Source organism: Phyllostomus hastatus, unplaced genomic scaffold (genome assembly GCF_019186645.2).
Source record: "Phyllostomus hastatus isolate PE091 unplaced genomic scaffold, TTU_PhHast_1.1 phas_scaffold_387, whole genome shotgun sequence".
In the NCBI taxonomy this organism is placed as follows: domain Eukaryota; kingdom Metazoa; phylum Chordata; class Mammalia; order Chiroptera; family Phyllostomidae; genus Phyllostomus; species Phyllostomus hastatus.
The window spans coordinates 2,168,009-2,188,297 of record NW_025334027.1 but is presented as its reverse complement, the minus strand read 5'-3'; the positions used below and the strand labels follow the sequence as shown (position 1 = coordinate 2,188,297).

Genomic DNA, 20,289 nt, shown 5'->3' with positions numbered 1-20,289 from the left:
CCACCTGATGAACATGCCCTTGGGTCCTGCTAGCATGGGGGTCTTAACAGTCGAAGAGATCCCAAGCAGTTGGACCCTGGACACTGCTTGTGATAGCTACCCTGTGTGTATGTGTGTGTGCACGTACACGCACGCTGGGGGCAGATGTGCAAGCGGAAGTGGACCAGGACGCCTACCCCTGCTGCCACTCTTGTAGGAGCAAACCACATGACAAAACACAGTGCCTACCTGCATGTGCCAGAGTCCTTATGTGGGATTCATTAGAAATGGGATCTCAGCTGCCACAGTGTGGCCACACTTCTCCCAAAGTTGGTACAGCATTGGTGGCAAACCCCACAGCTCTGTTGCCTGAACCCTCTGCTGTAGACTTAGTGGAGGAAGTAAAGTGGCTCATAGAGAGCAGAAGCCACTTGTGGCCCAGAGCTCCTCTCAGGAGGCCAGAGCAAGGTGTGCCCTAAAGACCATGGAGGAGGGGTCTGTGCAGCAAGGCGCACTCTGATGCATTCACCCAGATTGGAGGGTCAGCTCTTCCTTTTCTCCTTCCTAGGGATGTTCACAGACAGGTGGTTGTGGTAAAGGACGAATCTCTACACTCCATCCTGGCAGGTAATCAGCAGTGCTCAGTCCCTGGTTCCCTAGGGAGGGAGGGGCACAGGGCAGCTTGAGTCTCAGGCCCCATTCAACCTACAAAGAGCCAGAGCCAGTCTCTGGGCCCAGCCCAAGGTATTCAGTATGACAGGGTGTCATAATTATGTTGCAGGGAGATGCACCCTCTCTAAGGCACATTTTTTTGGCTCCTTGAGAGTTAACAAAGTACCCGGTGGGTGGCAGAGAAAGCAGCACTCACAGAGAAGAGATTCCCTGGTTGCTGAGTCAGCATCAAGGCAGCCATTTTGGGGACTGGGAGCCATGGTTAGACCTCTCCTTCGGTGCATGTGCCAGCACTTGCCGATCAGAATGCACCCAGAACCTATTCTTGTGGTGTCTCTACAGGAAGTGATATGACGGTGTCACAGATCTTGCTCACACAGCATGGCATCCCAGTAATGAACCTGTCTGATGGAAAGGCGTACTGCTTTAATCCGTCACTTTCTACATGGTAAGCAAGCCACTGTTCCCCAGCCCAGCCCCAGGGGAGAGTGTCCGTCTCAGCTGGAGCCCAGAGCAGTGAACAAAGGCTTCTGGTTCTGGTGGTCAGGCCTGGCTGGCTTGACTTCTGAAAGTTGGAGAAGTCAACTTTCTACCCTGTTCCTGGAGTGGAAGCTACAGTGACAGCTTTGATGTGCTCTGTCTGCTGGAGGATACAGAGCTCAAACTCGCCTGTGTAGGCCCTACTGTCACTGTGAGAGGCTGGTGGCCCACAGCCTCTCTGCTGTCAGCGCCATGCACAGGGACCTTTCCTTTGTCTGCAACTTCTCTGAGTTAACTTTGTTTGGAGTAGACATCTGAAAAATGTTATGGTTGTAAATATATATTTCCAGCCTGGCTTCCTTAGCCATCTGAGTCAGCTTCACAATAGCTTCACCAGCACATGTCAGTTTTTGAAGGCAAGTGGTATTTCCAGCTTAGGAACTAATAAGATTGCACCATCGCCACACATGACGGTCTGTGCCTTTCTTCTCCCCATTTTGGAATTTGGAGCCCCTTCCTTCCCCCCCCCCTTTTTTTTTAGCCCTGGCTGCTGTGTCTCAGTAGATTGAGTGCCAGCCTGCGAACCAAAAAGTCACAGGTTCAATTTCTGGACAGGGCACATGCCTGCGTTGCTGGCCAGGCCCCCAATAGGGAGACTGTGAGAGGCAACCACACATTGATATTCTTTTCCTTCTTTCTCCTTCCTTTCTCCTCTCTCTAAAAATAAATCTTTTTTAAAAAATTGTTTTTAATTCTCACCTGAGGATATGTTTATTGACTTTAGAGAGAGAGGAAGGCAGGGAGACAGAGAAAGAGAAACATCTATTGGTTGTCTTCCATACATGCCCCGACCCGGAATCAAACCCTTTCGATATACGGGAAGATGCTCCAACCAACTGAGCCACCCAGCCAGGGCTGGAGCCCTTTTCTGGGATTTGTAAAAACCCTTCATACATCAGCGATCTTAACCCAGACATGTAAACTATGTACATTGTGTACCACCCACTCTGAGAAATTCTTCTTTCGCCTGCACCTTTGGTCCTTCAAACCCAAGTCTTCCAGCACTTTTCTGTTCAGAGTTGCCAGACACAAGTTATCCCACACTGAGATCTCTTTCCTGAATTAAAAAATACAAATCAACCTCCAAACTCCCCACTGCCTGCTTATCCATGTTGCACAGTGTTGTGTGTTGTATGATTACTGTAACAACGGAAACAAGCCTGGTATTTGAGAAGGGAAATGTCAACCCTTTGTATTGTGCACATGTTTACAAAGGTGCCTGGCTATTTTAAAATTGTGAAGAGTGCTTTACAAAGATGTGAAGGGTCTCGAGAAGGTGAAGAGCTGACTTCCTCGGAAGTTGTGGAAGCACAGGAAGGCTAGAGCTCTGGCACTCCTCGAAGCTTCCTTGTGGGCGTTTCAGGCACACTCCACACACAGGCCTCCTGACCCCAGGAACCAAGACCACGGGGCTGAAGTGTTTGCCACAAAACCCTTGTCAGTGACCTTCACTGTCGTTCTGGTAGCAGGTCATGTGATGCTTGCTTCTTGGGGGCCTCACTGCCAGCCTGCTCTGCTGGACCTCCTAGTCTTTCTGAGCTCAGCTTCTGCTTTTGCCTCCCCAGGAACCTGGTTTCTGACAAGCAGGACTCCCTGGCCCAGTGTGCGGACTTCAGGAGCAGCCTGCCTCCCCAGGACGCCATGCTGTGCTCGGGACCCTTAGCCATAGTCCAGGGCCGTGCCTCCACGTAGGTGACCCAAGTGCTGGAAGAGATGGCTGGGTCATGCAAATCCCACCCAGACCAGCTCTCTAATTGCTCTTCCCTATGCCCAGCTGCTGCCCAGCACAGGCAGGCTGTAGGTGTCACAAGTTTTGGGCCCACATTGGATAATATCTCAGGGTGCTGGGGTGCAAGCTCTGTTACTTCGGGGCCCAGGTGGCAGACTGAGGTGCTATGGGTCATGAACACCTATGTATTTTGTTTGGGGTCTGGGCATCTGGCCTGTCACCTCAAGAATCTAAATAGCAGGTACAGAGTGGGGTACACCTGGGGTACCAGAGTATTCAAGAGGTCCACAGCTGGGACATAGGGACAGGTGGGCCAGTATGGAGTGATATCTACCCCCCTGCTGGCTTCTTGGTGTTGTCCTGGGGTGCACAGTGGCAGCCTCCTGCCCCACATAGTACCCACTGCCTCATGATATGTTTCTGCAGTTCAGGGAGGCAGGCAGCCCGGCTTTTCTCCGTGCCTCACGTGGTGCAGCAGGAGACTACCCTGGCCTACCTAGAGAACCAGGTCGCAGCGGCCCTCACCCTGCAATCCAGCCACGAGTATCGCCATTGGCTCCTCCTCTACGCGAGGTACCTTGTGAATGAAGGTGAGGTTCCCAGTAGCCCCTCCATTCTCCTGGGCCCAGCTCACAATCCCTGTCCCAATACAACTCTCCTCAATCCCGTGAATTGGGACGGGTGCAGTGGCCTAGGGCTCCCTCTCCTCCGGGTCTGCCATGGTCATCCCAGAGGCCCTGGCCTCCAGCTCTCCCATCAGAATGGTGGTCTCCCAACCTCCCTACCTCCTATCCTGAGTTGGATCAGGGCAGCTCAGCAAGCATCCAGCCCCACTACGAGCAGCTCCCCGAGGGTCAGGAAGATTAGCAGCAGGAACGGGCAAGGGCAGAGGATATGTGGAAAGACATACAAATGTGATGCTTAGACTTCTGCTCTCCCTCACACCCTTGGAGCCTCAATGGTCAGTGAGCCGGGCACCCCAGAGGAGGGTGTCTTCTTGCAGTGTCCAATGCTCTTGCATTCCTCTTTCTTTCCTGAGCTCCCTTGTGCCCTGGAAGGACCATCCTGCTGTCCAGCACCTGCCCATGTCCCTCTAGCCTACCTTTCCCTGTCAGGGCTTTCAGCACCTGTGTCCCCTTCCCAGTGTACCCTCACCCATACTGTCTCTGTTGTTCAGCAAAGGCAAGATGTGTTGCAGGAGGTGGTCGTCCTATTCTTACAGTGACTTCCAAAGCCTCTCAACTCTCTGGTAGGCAAGCATGGAGTCTGCCTTACCAGCCTTCCTTGCCTTTGACCTTGGCCTCCAGGGCTGTGACCTGGGGATTGGCCCTCTCAAACTTCTCTCTGTGTCACCATGCAGGTTACCAAGCAGCCTCCCCCTCAGCCTCTTCTGGCCTTGCTTTGCTTTTGACAGCACCCTTTCCATTTTGTTTATGATTTGGGGGTGGTGGGGGGAATGAAGTATAGAAAAGAAAGAAAAAAACATGTCAAACCTCTACAGATGTCACTCCCAGAATGCATATTTTATGTTGCCTCTGGTGCAACTAGGTGTATATACACACCTTACAATATATGATATATATACATTCCTGATGACAACAAACATGGCTGACCAACTCGAAGCCCCAAGCCCTTCCCCAGCAAACTCCAATGACGAGTTTGACGTGTACTCTTCCCTCCCAGTGTGTGGTCACCCAGCACATTTGATCGCTGGCATCTCTAAACACCCAATCTTCCCAGGTCCTCTCATCTTTTCTAGGATGCTCCAGTAACTTCTGGGCTTCACACCCCACTCTGCTGGGGAAATCCCTCCTCTGGCTCCTCTCTGGTTTGCTTCATCCTAGGTGTTGGTCAGGACTCGCCCTGCTGCCCTGCGTAAAGTCGCTGCCCCTCTGGGGCTTGCACCCATTCGTGCGATCGCTTCTTCTGCTTGCTCCTCTTCCTCTCTCACGTGCCTGTTCCACAGTCCGTACATAAGTCACCTCTCACTGTCCCTTGCTTCCTCATTGTAAAAGGAACACTCAGGTTTTAAAGGGAGACCCCACTCCTGAAATTCCTTAGATTCCAGCTTCATCCTCTTTATTTCCACCCTCATCTTTGGGTGATTTCATCCATTCCCTGTGGCCTCAGCTGCCCCCAGTGCCAACAGCCCCCATCCGCCCCCACCCTGAGCTGCCTTTAGCATTTCTGGCATTCCACTTGGTTACGCCCATAACCCTTGAGTTGACAGGCCCGTGCCTGCTTCTCCTGTCTCCTCTGCTCAGTCACCACCTCCTCAGTCTAAATTCATACCCTTGCCATCTACTACCACCTGACCCTGCTGATCTCTCACCCTGGCTGCCAAGATGTCTTCTCTCAAACCAATCTGACTGACCCTCTCCCCTCCTCCTACAATCTTCCACATTTTCCCATAACCTTGGGGTGTTCATCTTGGAGTTAGCCACATCTCATTTTTTTCTCATCGGCCCAGTGCACAGAGGGGCCACCGCATGCCTTGTCGAGCAAGTAGGTGAGTAAGAACCTGTCATCATGAGTCTCAGTGCCCCAAACTGAGACATGCAAGAGGCATCTGCCCTTCATAGGCAACAAAATAAGCATTTGTTCATTCTGTTTTGATATACACAACATAGCATATTCTTGGTTTTTTATTTCTTTTTGTAATGTGTTCCTATTTCTGTTTTGTTTTGTTTTGTTTTTGTTCTTTTGTTTTTTCTGTAATTAGGGTTTGAATACCGACTCCGAGAAATATGCAAGGACTTACTGGGTCCGGTTCACTACTCCACTGGAAGCCAGTGGGAGTCAACGGTAGTGGTAGGTGCTTCTTTCATTCTTGCCACAAGAATTCTCTTGCAAAGTGAAGGTGGAGATTTAAAAAATAAGCCAAAGTGCTTTGAAATTCTTTCTCATTCGATGTCTCCAGCGCACTGCCTTGGGTTCCAGCGTCAGTGAGCCGGTGAGATGCCTGCAGTGCACAGTCTAGCAGGAGCTGGGCCCTCAGCATCGGGCCTAGGGAGCATTCAGCCATGCACCTCTCCTGAGGAAAGTTGCCTGCCCAGGGCTGTGGGCTTGTTCAGTAGTGAAGATGAAAGATCCTTCCTTGTCCTCATAGAGCTTATAGTCTGGTAGGAAGGCAGATATAAGCAAGTGAGCAATTTAGTCAAGATAGGTTTAGACTGTGAATTATGCTAAGAAGGAAATAAGTGGATCAGTAAGAAAAGCATGCCTGGGAAAGAGTGACCAGGGAAGAACTCAGAAGAGGACTCTGAGGATGAAACCTGAGGTTAAGAATGAGCTAGCTCTGCAAATCCCTGGGGAGAGTTTCCTGGTGCAGGTAGTAGTAGATACAAAGAGGGCGTGGTACATTAAAGCTACTGTATATGGGACATAGTAGGCCGAAGAGAGGGTGGTGTGAGAAGAGGCAGGAAGCACAGCAGGGAAAGCCTGTGAGAAGTGGAGTTTTAGTCTAGGCAGCGAGAGCTATTGAAGGATTTTGCAGATGTGATGTAAACTGACGTAGAAGACCAGTCAGCAGAGGTGACATGCACTGACATAGAAAACTAGTCAGGGCTTGTTTTTTCAACAGTTCCAGCAGCAGACGCAGGTGACTTGGATTAGTGTGATAGTTACCAAAAGGGGAAAGAGACAAATTCAAGATGTATTTTGGAGGCAGAACGAAAAAGATTTGGTATGTGGGTGGGTAGATGTGGAGTAGACGAGGGAAAGAGAATAATGAATGAGTGGTCACCTCCAGATTCCTTGGGCTAGTGCGTGGATTAAATTGGAAAAGGAGCAGGTTGGTGAGGGATTGGAGAAGGTGTGGGCCCAAGAAGGAGCTCCGGTGCTTCACTCAGTCACTGAGCAAGTACTGATGGAGCACCTTCTACAGCCGGGTGTAGTCCAAACACGGGGCAGGAAGCTATGACTAAGACTGACGGGAGCCCTGCCTTTATGGATCTGCATTGTTGTCGAGAGAGACAGGTTCAAAACAAATGAACAAGTACAAATAATGTGTTGAGTGGGGAGGGTGCTATGAAGAATAATAGAGGGCAGGGGGGATAGGGAGTACTGGCAGAGTGCTATTTTATGTTGGGTGATCAAGGAAGACCTAATTGAGCAAAGGTCGGGAAAAGTGAGGGATGAAACCCCACATATATTTGGAGAAAGAACATCCAGGTAGAGGGAAAGGCAAGTACAAAGGCCCTGAGTTTGGGCGGGGGGCGGGGGGGTGATCCTTGCAGCATAAAAGGAACAGCTGAGGAGAGTGGTGATGTGAGGGTGAAAGATTGAAGGGTCCGCCTCACAAGGCTCTGAAGGTTTCGGTGTGTACTTAGCCTCCTCTATTTTTTATTACATTTTTATTTTGTTGCACTAATCTTAATTTGACTAATAAAATCTTAGATTCAAAATCAATTCCCCTGAGAGCTTTGAATGTATTGTACCAGAGGTTTTTAGCATCCACTGTTGCTATTAAAAACTCTGCCCCAGATCTGATCTCCATTGCTTTCTAAGTTCTTTTGGGATCCTCTCTTGGTGTTTTGAAGTTTCACAAAGCTCTAAGCCTATGTCTTTCATTCTGTGTATTTTCCTGGGTTCTCTTTGATCATATTACCTTCCATTTTCTCCATCAGAAGAGATGCAATATCCTTCTTTTGGAATTTGTTTTATTATTTTTATAGTTTCAGTTCTCCCCCAAACTTTCAATTTAGTATTTTATTTGCTTGAACATAGTTCTAGTATGAGGAGCCCTTGTGGGTCTGTTTCTGTTTCCTGCAAATGTTTCTGCTAGTTCTCATTTATATTGTCTTATCTCCTTATATTGTTCTGCCTCCTGGTTGGTTTTGACTGTCTGCTAGAACTGATATTTGAAAAATTATTTGTAGAAATGGTTTGAAGTATCAGTGATATTACCTTCCTCAATGGGGCACTTTTATTTGCTGCTACCAGCTTTTGGCCCCAGCCCTACAAGGCCCCCTCAACCCAGTTCAGGGATTGTGGTCTCTGGGCCGCTAGGGGACTCAAAGCTGGATACTAATTGGTGCAGAGACTAGTTTACTACCAGTTTGCCCCTGTTCTGGAACACATTTCTTTGAGGTTCCAGCACAGAGGGGTGATTTACCAGTGACCCCACTTTTCATGGTCCTTTGGTCCCCCTAGGCCCTCAAGTCTGGTAGAAGCTGTGCTCAGCCTCTTCAATAAGTGTTCCCAAGGCAAAGTTGTCTCTCTGGATTTCCACCTGCTTCACACCCGAGCTCGGTCCTTCATCACTAGCACATGAGTTCTATGAGGTCTGTTTCTCTTTGTCCAGCTTTGTTCCCTTTCTCAATGGGAAGGGTTTTTCTGAATTACCTACAAGAATAGAGCTATTTCCCCAGCACACCTCACCTCCAGTAGCTTGATAGTCTTAGGTGGGAGACTGAAACCAAGCCATCCAGTGGCCGAGTTGTAGGGCTTTACTTAGTGACCCAGCTGCCATTCTGACAGCCTTCGCCCCAGACGGCAGAGCTCTACCTGGCAGTTCTCTGTCTCAGCCTACAGGTAAGCATTCTAGGCCAGTGTGGTACACATAAAAGAGGATACAGACAGACCACTAATTCATGGCCGTGCACTCTCCTTTCCCCCTACTTCCTGCTGGTTGTGTTTGCTATCTCTAAGCAAGAAACCTAATTAGGGATTTGCCCAGGAAAGTCTCTGGCTTCTTTTCCAGGCGACTCTGTCAGTGTGGTCCCACTGGCTTTTCATCTTCTATAAACTGTTTAAAATAGCTGGTCTGCTCATGGTCCATGAAGAGATTCATGACAAAATTCCTCCAAATTGCTTTGTAGGCATTCTTTATATATTGGGAAAATAACTCTTTTTGATGTAAGCTGCCAGCACACCTCAGAGGACCCCAAAGATCCAGTCTTCTTTCTCTCCAGGATTACAGCTCAGTGTGCACGGGAGGGAAGCAGGAAATAGAGGGTTGGTGCACTAAGCAGCCACCCTTCAGGTGCCTGAGCTCTGTGCTCCCCACTGTGTTTTCAGCCAGGGACTACTTTTGGAATCCTCCCTCTGCCAAGGTCTTCACTGTAGGACCTGTGACATTTGTCAGAGAGGGGATGATGAGCTATGTCCCAGACTGCTGCCTGAAACAGTGGGGAACATCATCTATTACTGAAAGACCAGGGAAGGAGATGGTACTTTGTAGCTGTTGGTATTGAAACCAGCCTTCAGACCAGAGGGCAGATCCTCTTGTAGCTTGTCCCTGGTGCCATAGGCAGGCTGTCATTTTTACTTTGTTAATAGCAGTTTACTTTGTACTCTTTCATTTTTTTAATGGAGCTTTTTAGTTTTTACTTTTAAGATTTATTTTGAATGGTAATATAGTCACATAATTCAAAAATTAAAAACTATGGTATTTTAAAAAATATATTACTTATCATTTATTGTTAGAAAGAGGGAAAGAGAGGGAGAGAAACATCAGTGTGTGGTTGCCTCTCGCACACCCGCTCTGGGGACCTGGCCCACAACCCAGGCATGTGCCCTGACAGGGAATTGAACTGGCAACCCTTGGATTCACAGTCTGGCACTCAACTACTGAGCCACACCAGCCAGGGCAGAAGTATAGTGGTTTTGAAATATGTTTTAAAGTCAAGAAGTGTGGACTACCACCTTTCATCTTTTTTGGTAAGATTCTTACAGCTATTCAAGATTCCTGAAGATTTCATTTGAAGTTTAGCATGGATTTTTCTGTTTCTGTAAAAAATGCCATCAGGATCTTGACAAAGAATGCATTAAATCTATAGACCACTTTTGATATTATTGACATCTTAATATTAAGTCTTCCAATCCATGAACATGGGATGTCTTTCCATTTATTTCTGTTTTCTTAATTTCTTTCAGCAACATTTTGTAGTTTTCAGTATACTAGTCTTTTTACCTTGGTGAAGTTTATTTCTAAGTATTTTGTTCTTTTGGAGGCTATTGTAAATGGAATTGTTTTCTTAATTTATTTTTCATATTGTTCATTATTGGTGTATAAGAACTGATTTTTTTTGTTGGCTTCATATTCTACAAATTGGCTGAATTTATTAATGCTAATAGGGGTGTGTGTGTGGTATCTTTAGGGTATTCTACATATAAGATCGTGTTGTCTGCAGAGATATGTTTACTTGTTCCTTTCCAGTTTGGATGCCTTTTCTTTCTTTTTCTTGCCTAATTGCTCTGGCTAGCATTTCCAGTACTATGTTAAACAAAAGTAGCGAAAGTAGTCATCCTTGCCTGGTTCCTGACCTTAGAGCAAAAGCTTTCATCTCAGTCTTTTAACACTGAATATATATGTTAGCTATGGGCTTTTCATAGATGGCTTTTATTATATTGAGATAGTTTCCTTATACCCAACTAGTTTGTTGGGTATTTTTTATAATAAAAGTATTGAAATTTGTCAGATGGTTTTCTGTATCAGTTGAAGTGATCTTCTGGGATGGACTTTTTTTCTTTATTCTATTAATGTGATATATATTACATTATTTGATTTTAGTTTATTGAACCATCATTACATTCTAGGAATAAATCCCACTTGATCATAATTTATATTGCTTTCAATTTGCTGTTCAGTTCTGTTTGCTAATACTTTGTTCAGGATTTTTGCATCCATGTTCACAAGAGATGTGTGTGTGTGTGTGTGTGTGTGTGTGTGTGTGTGTGTGTGTGTTTCTTGTAATGTCTTTATCTGGCTCTGATATAGGGGTAATACTGGCCTCATAGAATGAAGGTTTGGAAGTATTTGCTCCTCTTCAGTTTTTTGAAAGAGTATGTGGAGAATTGATGAAATTCACCAGTGAAATCATCTGGTCAGTCCATGGCTTTCCTTTTTGAGAGATTTTTGATTGCTGATTCAGTCTCTTTGCTAGCTATAGATTTGTTTGGACTTTCTATTTCTTCACAATTCAGTCTTACTAGGTTGTGTTTTTAGGAATTTGTTCATTTTTATCTATGTTATCCTATTTGTTGATACAGTTATTCACAATGTGGAATCAGTTGTAATGTCCCTATTTAGTTTCTGATTCTCATTTAGTCTTCCCTCTTTTTTTCTTAGTCCATCTAGCTAAAAGTTTGTCAACTTTGATGACCTTTTCAGAATTAATTTTTGGTTTCATTTTCTTTTTTTCTATTGTCCATTTATTTATTTTTGCTCTAATATGTATGGCTTTCTTGTTTCTGCTTGCTTTGGATTTAATTTGTTTTTATTTTCTAGTTTCTTAAGATGGAAAGTTGTGTTACTGATTTGAGATCTGGGTTGATTCTTATAGCTATAATTTTCTCTTTAACCAATACTTTTCCTGCATCCCATAGTTTTTGGTACGTTGTGTTTTCATTTTCATTTGTCTCAGGATATCTTCTAATTTCCCTTGTGATTTCTTTTTTCAGTCTTTGGTGGCTTAACATTGTGTTGTTTAATTTCCATACAATTGTGAATTTTTCAGTTTTCCTTCTGCTATTGATTTCTAGTTTCATTCTATGATTATTGGAAAAGATACTTTTTATTATTTCAATGTTTTAAAACTTATTGACACTTGTTTTATTTATTTGTTTGTTTGTTTTTAGAGAGAGGGGAAGGGAGGGAGAGAGGGAGAGAAACATCAATGTGTAGTTGCCTCTCATGTAGCTCCTACTGGGGACCTGATCCACATCCCAGGCATTTGCCTTGACTGGGAATCAAACCTGAAATCCTTTGGTTTGCAGCCCACGCTCAATCCACTGAGCTACACCAGCCAAGGTGACACTTGTTTTTTGGCCCAACATATGATCTGTCCTGAAGAATGCTCCATGCGCACTTGAGAAAAATGTGTATTTTGCTGTTGGGCAGAGTGCTCTACATGTTCATTAGTTTCAACCGGTCTATACTGTTTTTCAGGTCCTCTGTTTTCATATTGATCTTTTGTCTGATGGTTCTGTCCATTATGGAAAAGGGGATATTGAAGTCTACAGTTATAGAGCTGACCATTAAATCCTTTCAATTCAGACACTGTTTGCTTCATATACTTGGGAGCTCTGATATTTGGTGCATGTATGTGTATAATTTTTACATCTTCTTGATGAATTGACACTTTTATTATTATATAGTGATCTTCTTGGTCTCTTGTAACAGTTTTTGATGTAAAACCTATTTTATCTGTTATTAGTATAGCCATCCCTTCTCTAGTTTGGTTACTGTTTTTTACATGAGCTATCATTTTCTATCCTTGTACTTTCAACTTATTTGTGTTCTTAGATCTAAATCGAGTTCCTTGTATCCAAGATATAGTTGGGTTCTGTTTTGTTAAAATCCATTTTTTTATTGGAGAGTTTAATCCATTTATACTCAAAGGCTTAATATTGCCATTTTGTTATTTGTTTCCTGTATATTTTATAGCTTTTTGTCCCTCATTTCCTCTCATTATCTTTATGTTTACTTGATTTCTTAGTGATATGTTTTGATTCCCTTCTCATTTCTTTTTGTGCATATTCTATAGGTATTTTCGGTAATCATGGGAAATAATAAAAACATTCTAAAATTATAACAATTTATTTTCAACTAATAGCTATTTAATTTCAGTTGCATACAAAACAGTGCATATCCTTTACAGGATATCCACACACTTTGGGTTGTTTTTTTGTTTTTTTTACGATTTTGTTTATTTATTTTTAGAGAGAGGGGAAGGGAGGGAGGAAAAAAGGGAGAGCAACATCAATATGTGGTTGCCTCTCATGCGCCCTCTACTGGGGACCTGGCCCACAACCTAGGCATATGCCCTGACTGGGATTGAACGGGCCACCCTTTGGTTCACAGGCCAGCACTCAACCCACTGAGCACACCAACCAGGGTACATTTTATGTTTTCGAAGTCTATAAACTATATAGTTTATCTAAAGATATAAAACTAAACTAATGTATTATGTATTGTGTAATCATTAACATAGATTTCTAATTTCTTATGCTTTTGTTTTTAAATCCTATAAATGAATTAAAAATGGAGTTATTGCCCTGGCTGGTGTGCCTCAATGGACTGAGCACTGGCCTACAAACCAAAGATCGCTAGTTTGATTCCTGGTCGGAGCACATGCCTGGGTTCCGGGCTGGGTCACTGGTTGGGGATGTGCAAGAGGCAACCACACACTGATGTTTCTCTCCCTTTCTTTCTCCCTCCCTTTCCCTCTCTCTAAAAAAATAAATAAAATCTTTTTTTAATGGCATTATCAAACAAAATTACACAATATGGGTTTATGGCTATATATTTACTTTTACCAGAAAACTTTATATTGTTTTGTCTGGTGTTCTTTCACTTCAACTTGAAGGACTCCCTTTAGCATTTGTAGGGCAGGTCTAATGGAAATAAACTCTGACAGTTTTTATTTATCTGGAAATGTCTTAATTTCTCCCTCTTTTTTGAAGTAAATTTTTGCCAGAGATAGTATTCTCAGGTGTCAGTTTTTCTTTCAGCGCTTTAAATATGTTATCCCACTGCCTTCTGGCCTTCAGTGTTTCTGCTGAGAAATACACTGATGATCTTATCGAGGATCCCTCTTACATGCATGACTGTCACTTCTGCTTCCAAGGTTCTCTCTTCGGCTTTGACTTTCCACAGTTTGACTTCCTCGAGTGTCACAAAATGGGTTCCTTTGGGTCTTTCCTACATGGAGTGTTTGTTGAGCTTCTTGGATTTGTAGATCCATGTCTTTCTTCAAACATGAGAGATTTTTAGTCATTATTTCTCCAAATAACTCTCTTCCCCTCTCCCTCTCCCTCTTATTCTTTTTGGACTTCCATAATGAATATATATTGGTCAACCTAACAGTGTCCTATAAGACTTTCAGGCGATTTTCACTTTTCCATTCTTTGTTCAGTTTGTTTTTCAGACTCAATAATTTCAAATAACCTGACTTCATTCACTGATTCTTGCTTTTGTCTGTATGTTGAACCTGTCTAGTGAGGTTTTCTGTTCTTAAGTTCCAGAATTTGTTTGGTTCTTTTTTTATAATTTCTATCTTTTTGTTGATAATGTCCCTTTGTTTACATATTGTTTTAATGATCCCATATATGTGTCTTATTCATGTTCTCTTTTAGCACATTTAAGACAGTTTTAAATTCTTTGTCATGTAAGTTCTGGCCTGTCTTTAGGGTGAGTTTCTGGAGATTTATTTTGTTCCGTTGAATGGGCCTGGTTTCCCTGTTTCTTTGTATGCCTTATGACCTTTCTTGAATATTGGGCATTTGAATAAAATAGCCCTCTTTCCAGGCTGGCTTCACTACTCAACCCAGAGGAAAGCTCATGGTCCTCTCAAGCCTTTTCTGGGGGTGTGTCTTTTCCAGGCCTTTGCATATTTGTTTGTTTTTTTTCCCATTTCCCCATATATGCAACCACTTTCAATGTTTTTATTTTCTTAAAAATCTCATTCTTCCTCCTTTCTACAGCCTTAGATGTTCTTGTGTTTTACCCATAATCTCTTGCTCCCAGGTACCCATGGGCCTGCAGTTCCCATGCAGCTCTTACATGCCATAGTGACCACCACTGCCTTTTGCAGCCTCTACCCTGCAAATCAGTCTATTTTTTTCTTCTTGCCACTCTTCCCATCAGCACTCTTCATTCATTTAAGTTTTCCTTAATTCCTTCAGTAAAGTTTTATAATGTTCAGCACATAGGCCATGCACATCTTTTGTAAGATTTACTCTTAGGTATTTTATAATTGTGGCCATTATGATATGATATATTGTTTTGTGTTTTCTGATCGATCGTAGCTGCTGCATATAAGTACATTTGACTTTGACTTTTTTAAAGATTTTATTTATTTATTTATGTTTAAACAGAGGGAAAGGTAGGGAGAAAGAGAGGGAGAGAAACATCAGTGTATGGTTGCCTCTCGCACACCCGCTCTGGGGACCTGGCCCACAACCCAGGCATGTGCCCTGACAGGGAATTGAACTGGCAACCCTTGATTCACAGGCCAGCACTCAATTACTGAGCCACACCAGCCAGGGCTTGACTTTGATTTTTTTTTGAGTTTGTCAATAGTTCTGGTTTCTATGTGGAATAAGCAATCAAATCATCTTTTTTATAAGATTTTATTTATTTATTTTTAGAGAGGAAAGGGAGGGAGAGAGAGAGAGAAAGAGAGAGAAACATCAATGTGCAGTTGCTGGGGGATGTGGCCTGCAACCCAGGTATGTGGCCTGACTGGGAATTGAACCTGCGACACTTTGGTTCGCAGCCCGCACTCAATCCACTGAGCTACTCCAGCCAGGCAGCAATCAAATCATCTTAAATAATCACTAAGTCATGAGCCATCTTTATACATACTGCTATTATTTTTATTCATTTGTTGATGGTTCTGTGTTTTCTATGTGGAGTAAGCAATCAAGTCATCTCAAATAACCATTTGATTTCTTATTTTCCAAACCTTATGCCTTGTTTTTCATAATATTAAGACCTATTAGTATAGTAAATTGTAAGTTTTCTAACATTAAATTCTCCTTGTTTCCCTGGATAAACTCAGCTTGGTCAAAGTTATTTTTTTATTCGTTGTTAGAATTGATTGCTAATTTATAGAGGATTTATATATCTGATTTCATGGGTTACGTTGGCCTGGGATCTATTCTCATTCCTTTTAGTTTTAGAATCAAGGTTTATTTGCCTCTTAGAATGTATTAGGAGTAGTTCCTCTTTTTTTATCCTCTGAGTTTGCATAAGATTGGAAAAAATCTGTTCCTTGGAATTTCTTAGACATCAGTTTAAAAATCTAGTATACCTGATGCTTTCTTCGTGGTAAGATTTAAATCCTATTTCCTATTTCTTTTCAAGGCAGTTTAAAGAAATTATATTTTTCTAGGAATTAGTCTATTTTCTCTAATGTTCAACTTTGTTGGCATAAAGTTGTTGGTGCTATTTTTCCCTTCTATATCTGTAGTATATCCCTTTTTAATTGCTAATATTCTTTGAGCTTTCTTTCTGTTTCTTGATGAATGTTTTTAGAGGTTTGTCTTTTGTAGTCTTTTTTTTTAAATGACTTTTTCTTCATCCATTCTAATGAAGGTTTGTTTTCCATTTTATTCATTTCAATTTTTTTATTCATCATCTTCCTTCTGCTTTATAAAAATGTTTTCTGGTGTCTTTTTTTCTTTTTTTTTTTCCTTCATATCTTAGGTTGGACATTTGATCATTAGTTGCCTTTCTTTCATGTTCTGTGATATAAGCTGTTCTATATTTGTAAGTGTCCCTACACAAACCCCACTTTTGCTACATCCCACCAGTTTTACAGTGCTTAATGTTTTATTTCCATTCACTTGTAAGTCATTTCAGTTATCTAATGTTAATTAGTAATGTGATCCATGAGTTTTGTTCAGTTGTGTTTTAGTCAGGGAACATGCTCTATATCAGGGGTGGGCTTTGTCCCACCTCAAGGGTCCGCAAACTTTTCATGTAAGAGACCAGAAAATAAATATTTCCGGCTTTGAAAATCCACATGTTTTCTTGCAGCTACTCAAGCCCGCAGTTATAACACAATATGTAAACAAATAGGGAGGTATGGCTGCATTTTGACAAAATCATTTACAAAAGGGTTGGTAGGATGAATTTGGCCCAAGGCAACCCACAATCAGTGTGAGACCTGTTGTTTTGTCAAGCTGTGTTTTTAGATCAATTTTTCACATGCCCATATGTGCCAAAGAAAAATGTGTATTACCTAGTTGTGGGCACCTCATTCTGTGTATGTCCTGATGGTCATGTTTACTGCATGCTCAGTTTGAATTACCAGAATCCGCAGGCTTTGCCTTTCTGAACCCCTCAGTAACTGACCGTGCAGTGAAAGCTCCCCATGAGACTGGCTTGTCTCTCTCCCTGGACTTTCTCTTTCTCCAGCGATGGTTTTGTTTAAAAGTCTCCTTTGTCTGATAATTATAAAACACAAACTTTCTTTTACTTATTCACTTACATAGCTTTCTCCATCTTAACTTTTTAACATTTCTCTGTCTATGTTTGTATGTTTCTTGCCAGCACCATGTGGCTGTCTTTTGTTTGATCTAATCAGACAAGCGACCAGCTGTTTTTCTATCACAAGTTGAAACCACTTACATTTTTTTGTTTACATTTTTTAAAAACCAGCATAAACTTTAGCAAGCGAGTTGATCACATTGCTTTTCATACCTCTTTTAGCATTATCTCTGTTTATTTCTTCTTACTTTGAGTATTTACTCTAGGACATTTTCAGGGTGGATCATTCTGTGGGAAACTTCCTGAGGTCTTACAAGCCTAAGAGTATTTTTTATTACACCCTCTTACATGAATAACTGTTCAGCTGGATAAAAAAGTAGACTGTGAGATTTAAAAGAAAGTTTAAAAACTTTCTTTTTAGAGAGGAGAGCGGAGAGAGAGAGAGGGAGAAAAACATCTATGTATGAGAAAACATGGATTGGTTGCCTCTCATGTGCTTCGACTAGGGACCTGCCCCACAACCCAGGCATGTGCCCTGACCAGGAATTGAACCAGCTGCCTTTCAGTTTGCAGGCCAACTTTCAGTTCATTGAGCCACACCATCCAGGGCTCCAGTATATTTAAAATAGTACTTTAGTCCTACTGGTGTGGCTCAGTGAGTGAGCGTCATTCTGCAGAGCGAAAGGTCACCAGTTCAATTCCTAGGCAGGGCAAATGCCTGGGTTGCCAGCTAGGTCTCTAGTTGGGGGGGTATGAGAGGCACCTGATCGATGTTTCTTTCCCTTTTTCTCTCCCTCCCCCTCTCTCTAAATTTTATAAATCTTTTTTAAATAAAATAAAATACTAATTTATCATGAATCTTGGTATCTCCTCTTTTGTAGGTGATGTGCTCTTATTTTTTAGAAATTTTCAAAAAAATTTTGCATTTAATATCCACAGATTCTCCTATATTTCATTTTAACAATGTGTCTAAATACTGGTTTTTCATATCTTCATCAGTACTCAGTGGAGCCTTTCAACCTAAGGCAATTCATTTTCCTTTAATTAGGTGAAATCTATTCATATTATTCCTTCAAATATTTCCTTCTTCCTCTGTGTCTCCCTCGTGTGGGCCTCATGTAGATGTTGGGCCCATTTGCTATACTCCATCTGCCTTTACTTTATCTACACAGTCTCTCCTCTTGCAGTCTCCCCTCTGCACGCCTTCTGCTCAAGCAGTGGCTGCTCCTCCATCTGATCCCACTTGACTTGGTCTTCAACAGTGTCCAGTCTCCTGCTAATCCCATCTCCTTCTCCCATCTCCTTGAGCTATGTTGCTCAAACTTAATATCTATACTTTTTTCTTCTTCATAATTCCTTATCTTGTTACCATGTTGATTTTAACACCTTAGGCCTTCTCTTCTGGTGGTCAGTGTTGTCGGTTGGTGGTTTTCCCTTTGTAGCAACTGTGCTTCTCAGGGTCCTATGCAGTGGAGACCCTGTCTGGCGGTACATGTTGCAGAAGTGCCCAGGCAGACCTTGGTGCCAGTGCACCTAGGCATGGAGGAGGCATGGGCAAGAGCCAAGAGCAGACACCCCAGGACTGTAAAACCAAAGCCAGTCATTGCCCCCCAGGTGCCTCCTTACCCCTGGGCTTGATCTCAGGCCCCTGGAGTGCATTTGCAGGAGGGAGCGGCCCCTCCCAGGTGGTCATCCACCTATCCCTCTGCCCTGATATCTGTACTCATCCTGCTCTGGAAGGCCAAGCTACTGTGGCCACTGAACAGTACAGTCAAAGGCTAGTGGTGACTGTGCCAGCAGACTTAGGGTACATGGAGAAGCAGAAGCTTCCCTGGTTTTCTCTGTAGTATCCTTGCACTGCGTCCCTCCCCTGCACCCTGCCACTCCACCCCACATGCCCCAGGTCAGCCTTTCAGTTCTCCCAGGGCTTCCTAACATGCAGAGAAATTTTTCTTATCCACCTCTGGTTTCTCCAAGGGGTACCTGGGAGTCAGATGGGCAGACACGGTGTCTCTATTAGGCCAGGAAAGCCCCCCACAGCGTAGGTCTTCTCACTGACACACAATGAGTTGTCACTTCTATGTCCACAGGGTCTGCGGAAAAGGGAGCTACTGAAGGAGCTGCTGCCAGTCATCGGGCAGAACCTCCGCTTCCAGCGCCTCTTCACCGAGTGTCAGGAACAGCTCGACATCCTGAGGGACAAGTAGCTTGCCCACATCTGCCCCGGCTACAGCAAGGGAAAGGCCACACTCTTGCCACTGATGACAAGCAGGGCCACCTCTCACCTTGTCGGGCTACAGTAGATCAAGGAGACACTGGCAGGAGGTGGGCTGTCCTGCACCAGCACCAGCCCAGCAAACTGGGTAGACCTCCCCTGTGCCCTGGGCCTGTTGCTGCTCCCTTGGAAGGGGTCAGTTCTGCCCGCTTCTCGTCCTTCCCTCCAGGACCCCCATGCGGAGCAGGGGCTGGGGCTCTGCCCTGCTGCCCTGGAGTCAAAGAGGCACTCCCAGACCTACCATCTTCAGCACGGTCCAGAGGTGGACACTAGCCCCTGCCACTGCACGTGCCGTGCTGCTTCAGCTATGACTAATGAGCCATTTGTGAGAGAGAGAACCCTGAAATGTTAGTGTATTATGCAGTCAGTAGACTGATGCAAGACCTATGTAAAAGGAAAGGGTATTCCAACACACAGACTATTTTTGTACTAGAATTTGCTAACTTGTAATATGGAATTTTCCTTTTGGCCAATAATCAGGATTTCCCTATAAGTCACTTGGACATTGGTTACTTGTAGGAAAAAAATTTAAACTCTAATTATGACAGCTACATTGAAAAATAATTGTACTGAAATTAACTTGTCTATCTTCATTTGGTTTTAATTTTTAAATGTTTGTAAAAAGAGACTGTTTGGGGAGGGATGGGGAAGGGGGTGGGTGATTTTTTTTGTAAGTGTAAAATAAATGAACATGCATTGGATATCAAATCATTGTGGTTTCCCTGCCTTTTTCCTTCTCATTTCTCCCTTTCTCCCCCAACTATGGATCCCTCGTGACATGGGGAATGACAGAACATCATAGCCAGAAAGAATCTTTGATACTATCTAATTCTGCCCCCCTTCCAGCCCCTCCATGCAGAAATTCATTTTGCTCGCCCTGGCTGGTGTGGCTTAGTGGATTGAGCGCCAGCCTGTGAACCAAAGGGTTGCCTGTTCAGTTCCCAGTCAGGGCACATGCCTAGGTTGCAGGCCAGGTCCCCAATAGGGGGCACATGAGAGGCAACCACACACTGATGTTTCTCCCTCTCTTCCTCCCTTCCCCTCTGTCTAAAAATAAATAAAATCTTTAAAAGAAAAAAAGATTCATTTTGCAAAGTAGAGGTCACTTCCTCGGTCATGCAGAATCTTAGAGCTAGGGTTTGCAGGCAGGCC

The 20,289-nt window shown here is 43.6% G+C and overlaps 1 protein-coding gene across 4 annotated transcripts in view; it reads left to right on the top strand.

Annotated features, from left to right (window-relative positions):
- Positions 1-19,810, top strand: part of LOC123806550 (protein HIRA) — a 74,470-nt gene extending 54,660 nt beyond the window's left edge. For 3 of the 4 annotated variants that reach the window (XM_045819730.1, XM_045819731.1, XM_045819733.1), the window contains 5 exons: positions 548-606; positions 994-1,099; positions 2,757-2,879; positions 3,347-3,510; positions 18,953-19,810. In XM_045819730.1, the coding sequence (XP_045675686.1) occupies positions 548-606; positions 994-1,099; positions 2,757-2,879; positions 3,347-3,510; positions 18,953-19,410 (910 nt within the window). In that variant the 3' untranslated portion in view covers positions 19,411-19,810. Of the gene's footprint in view, positions 1-547; positions 607-993; positions 1,100-2,756; positions 2,880-3,346; positions 3,511-5,642; positions 5,732-18,952 lie in introns of all 4 variants that reach the window. The other variant, XM_045819732.1, reaches the window with a different exon arrangement.
- Positions 19,811-20,289: the final 479 nt, after the last annotated feature.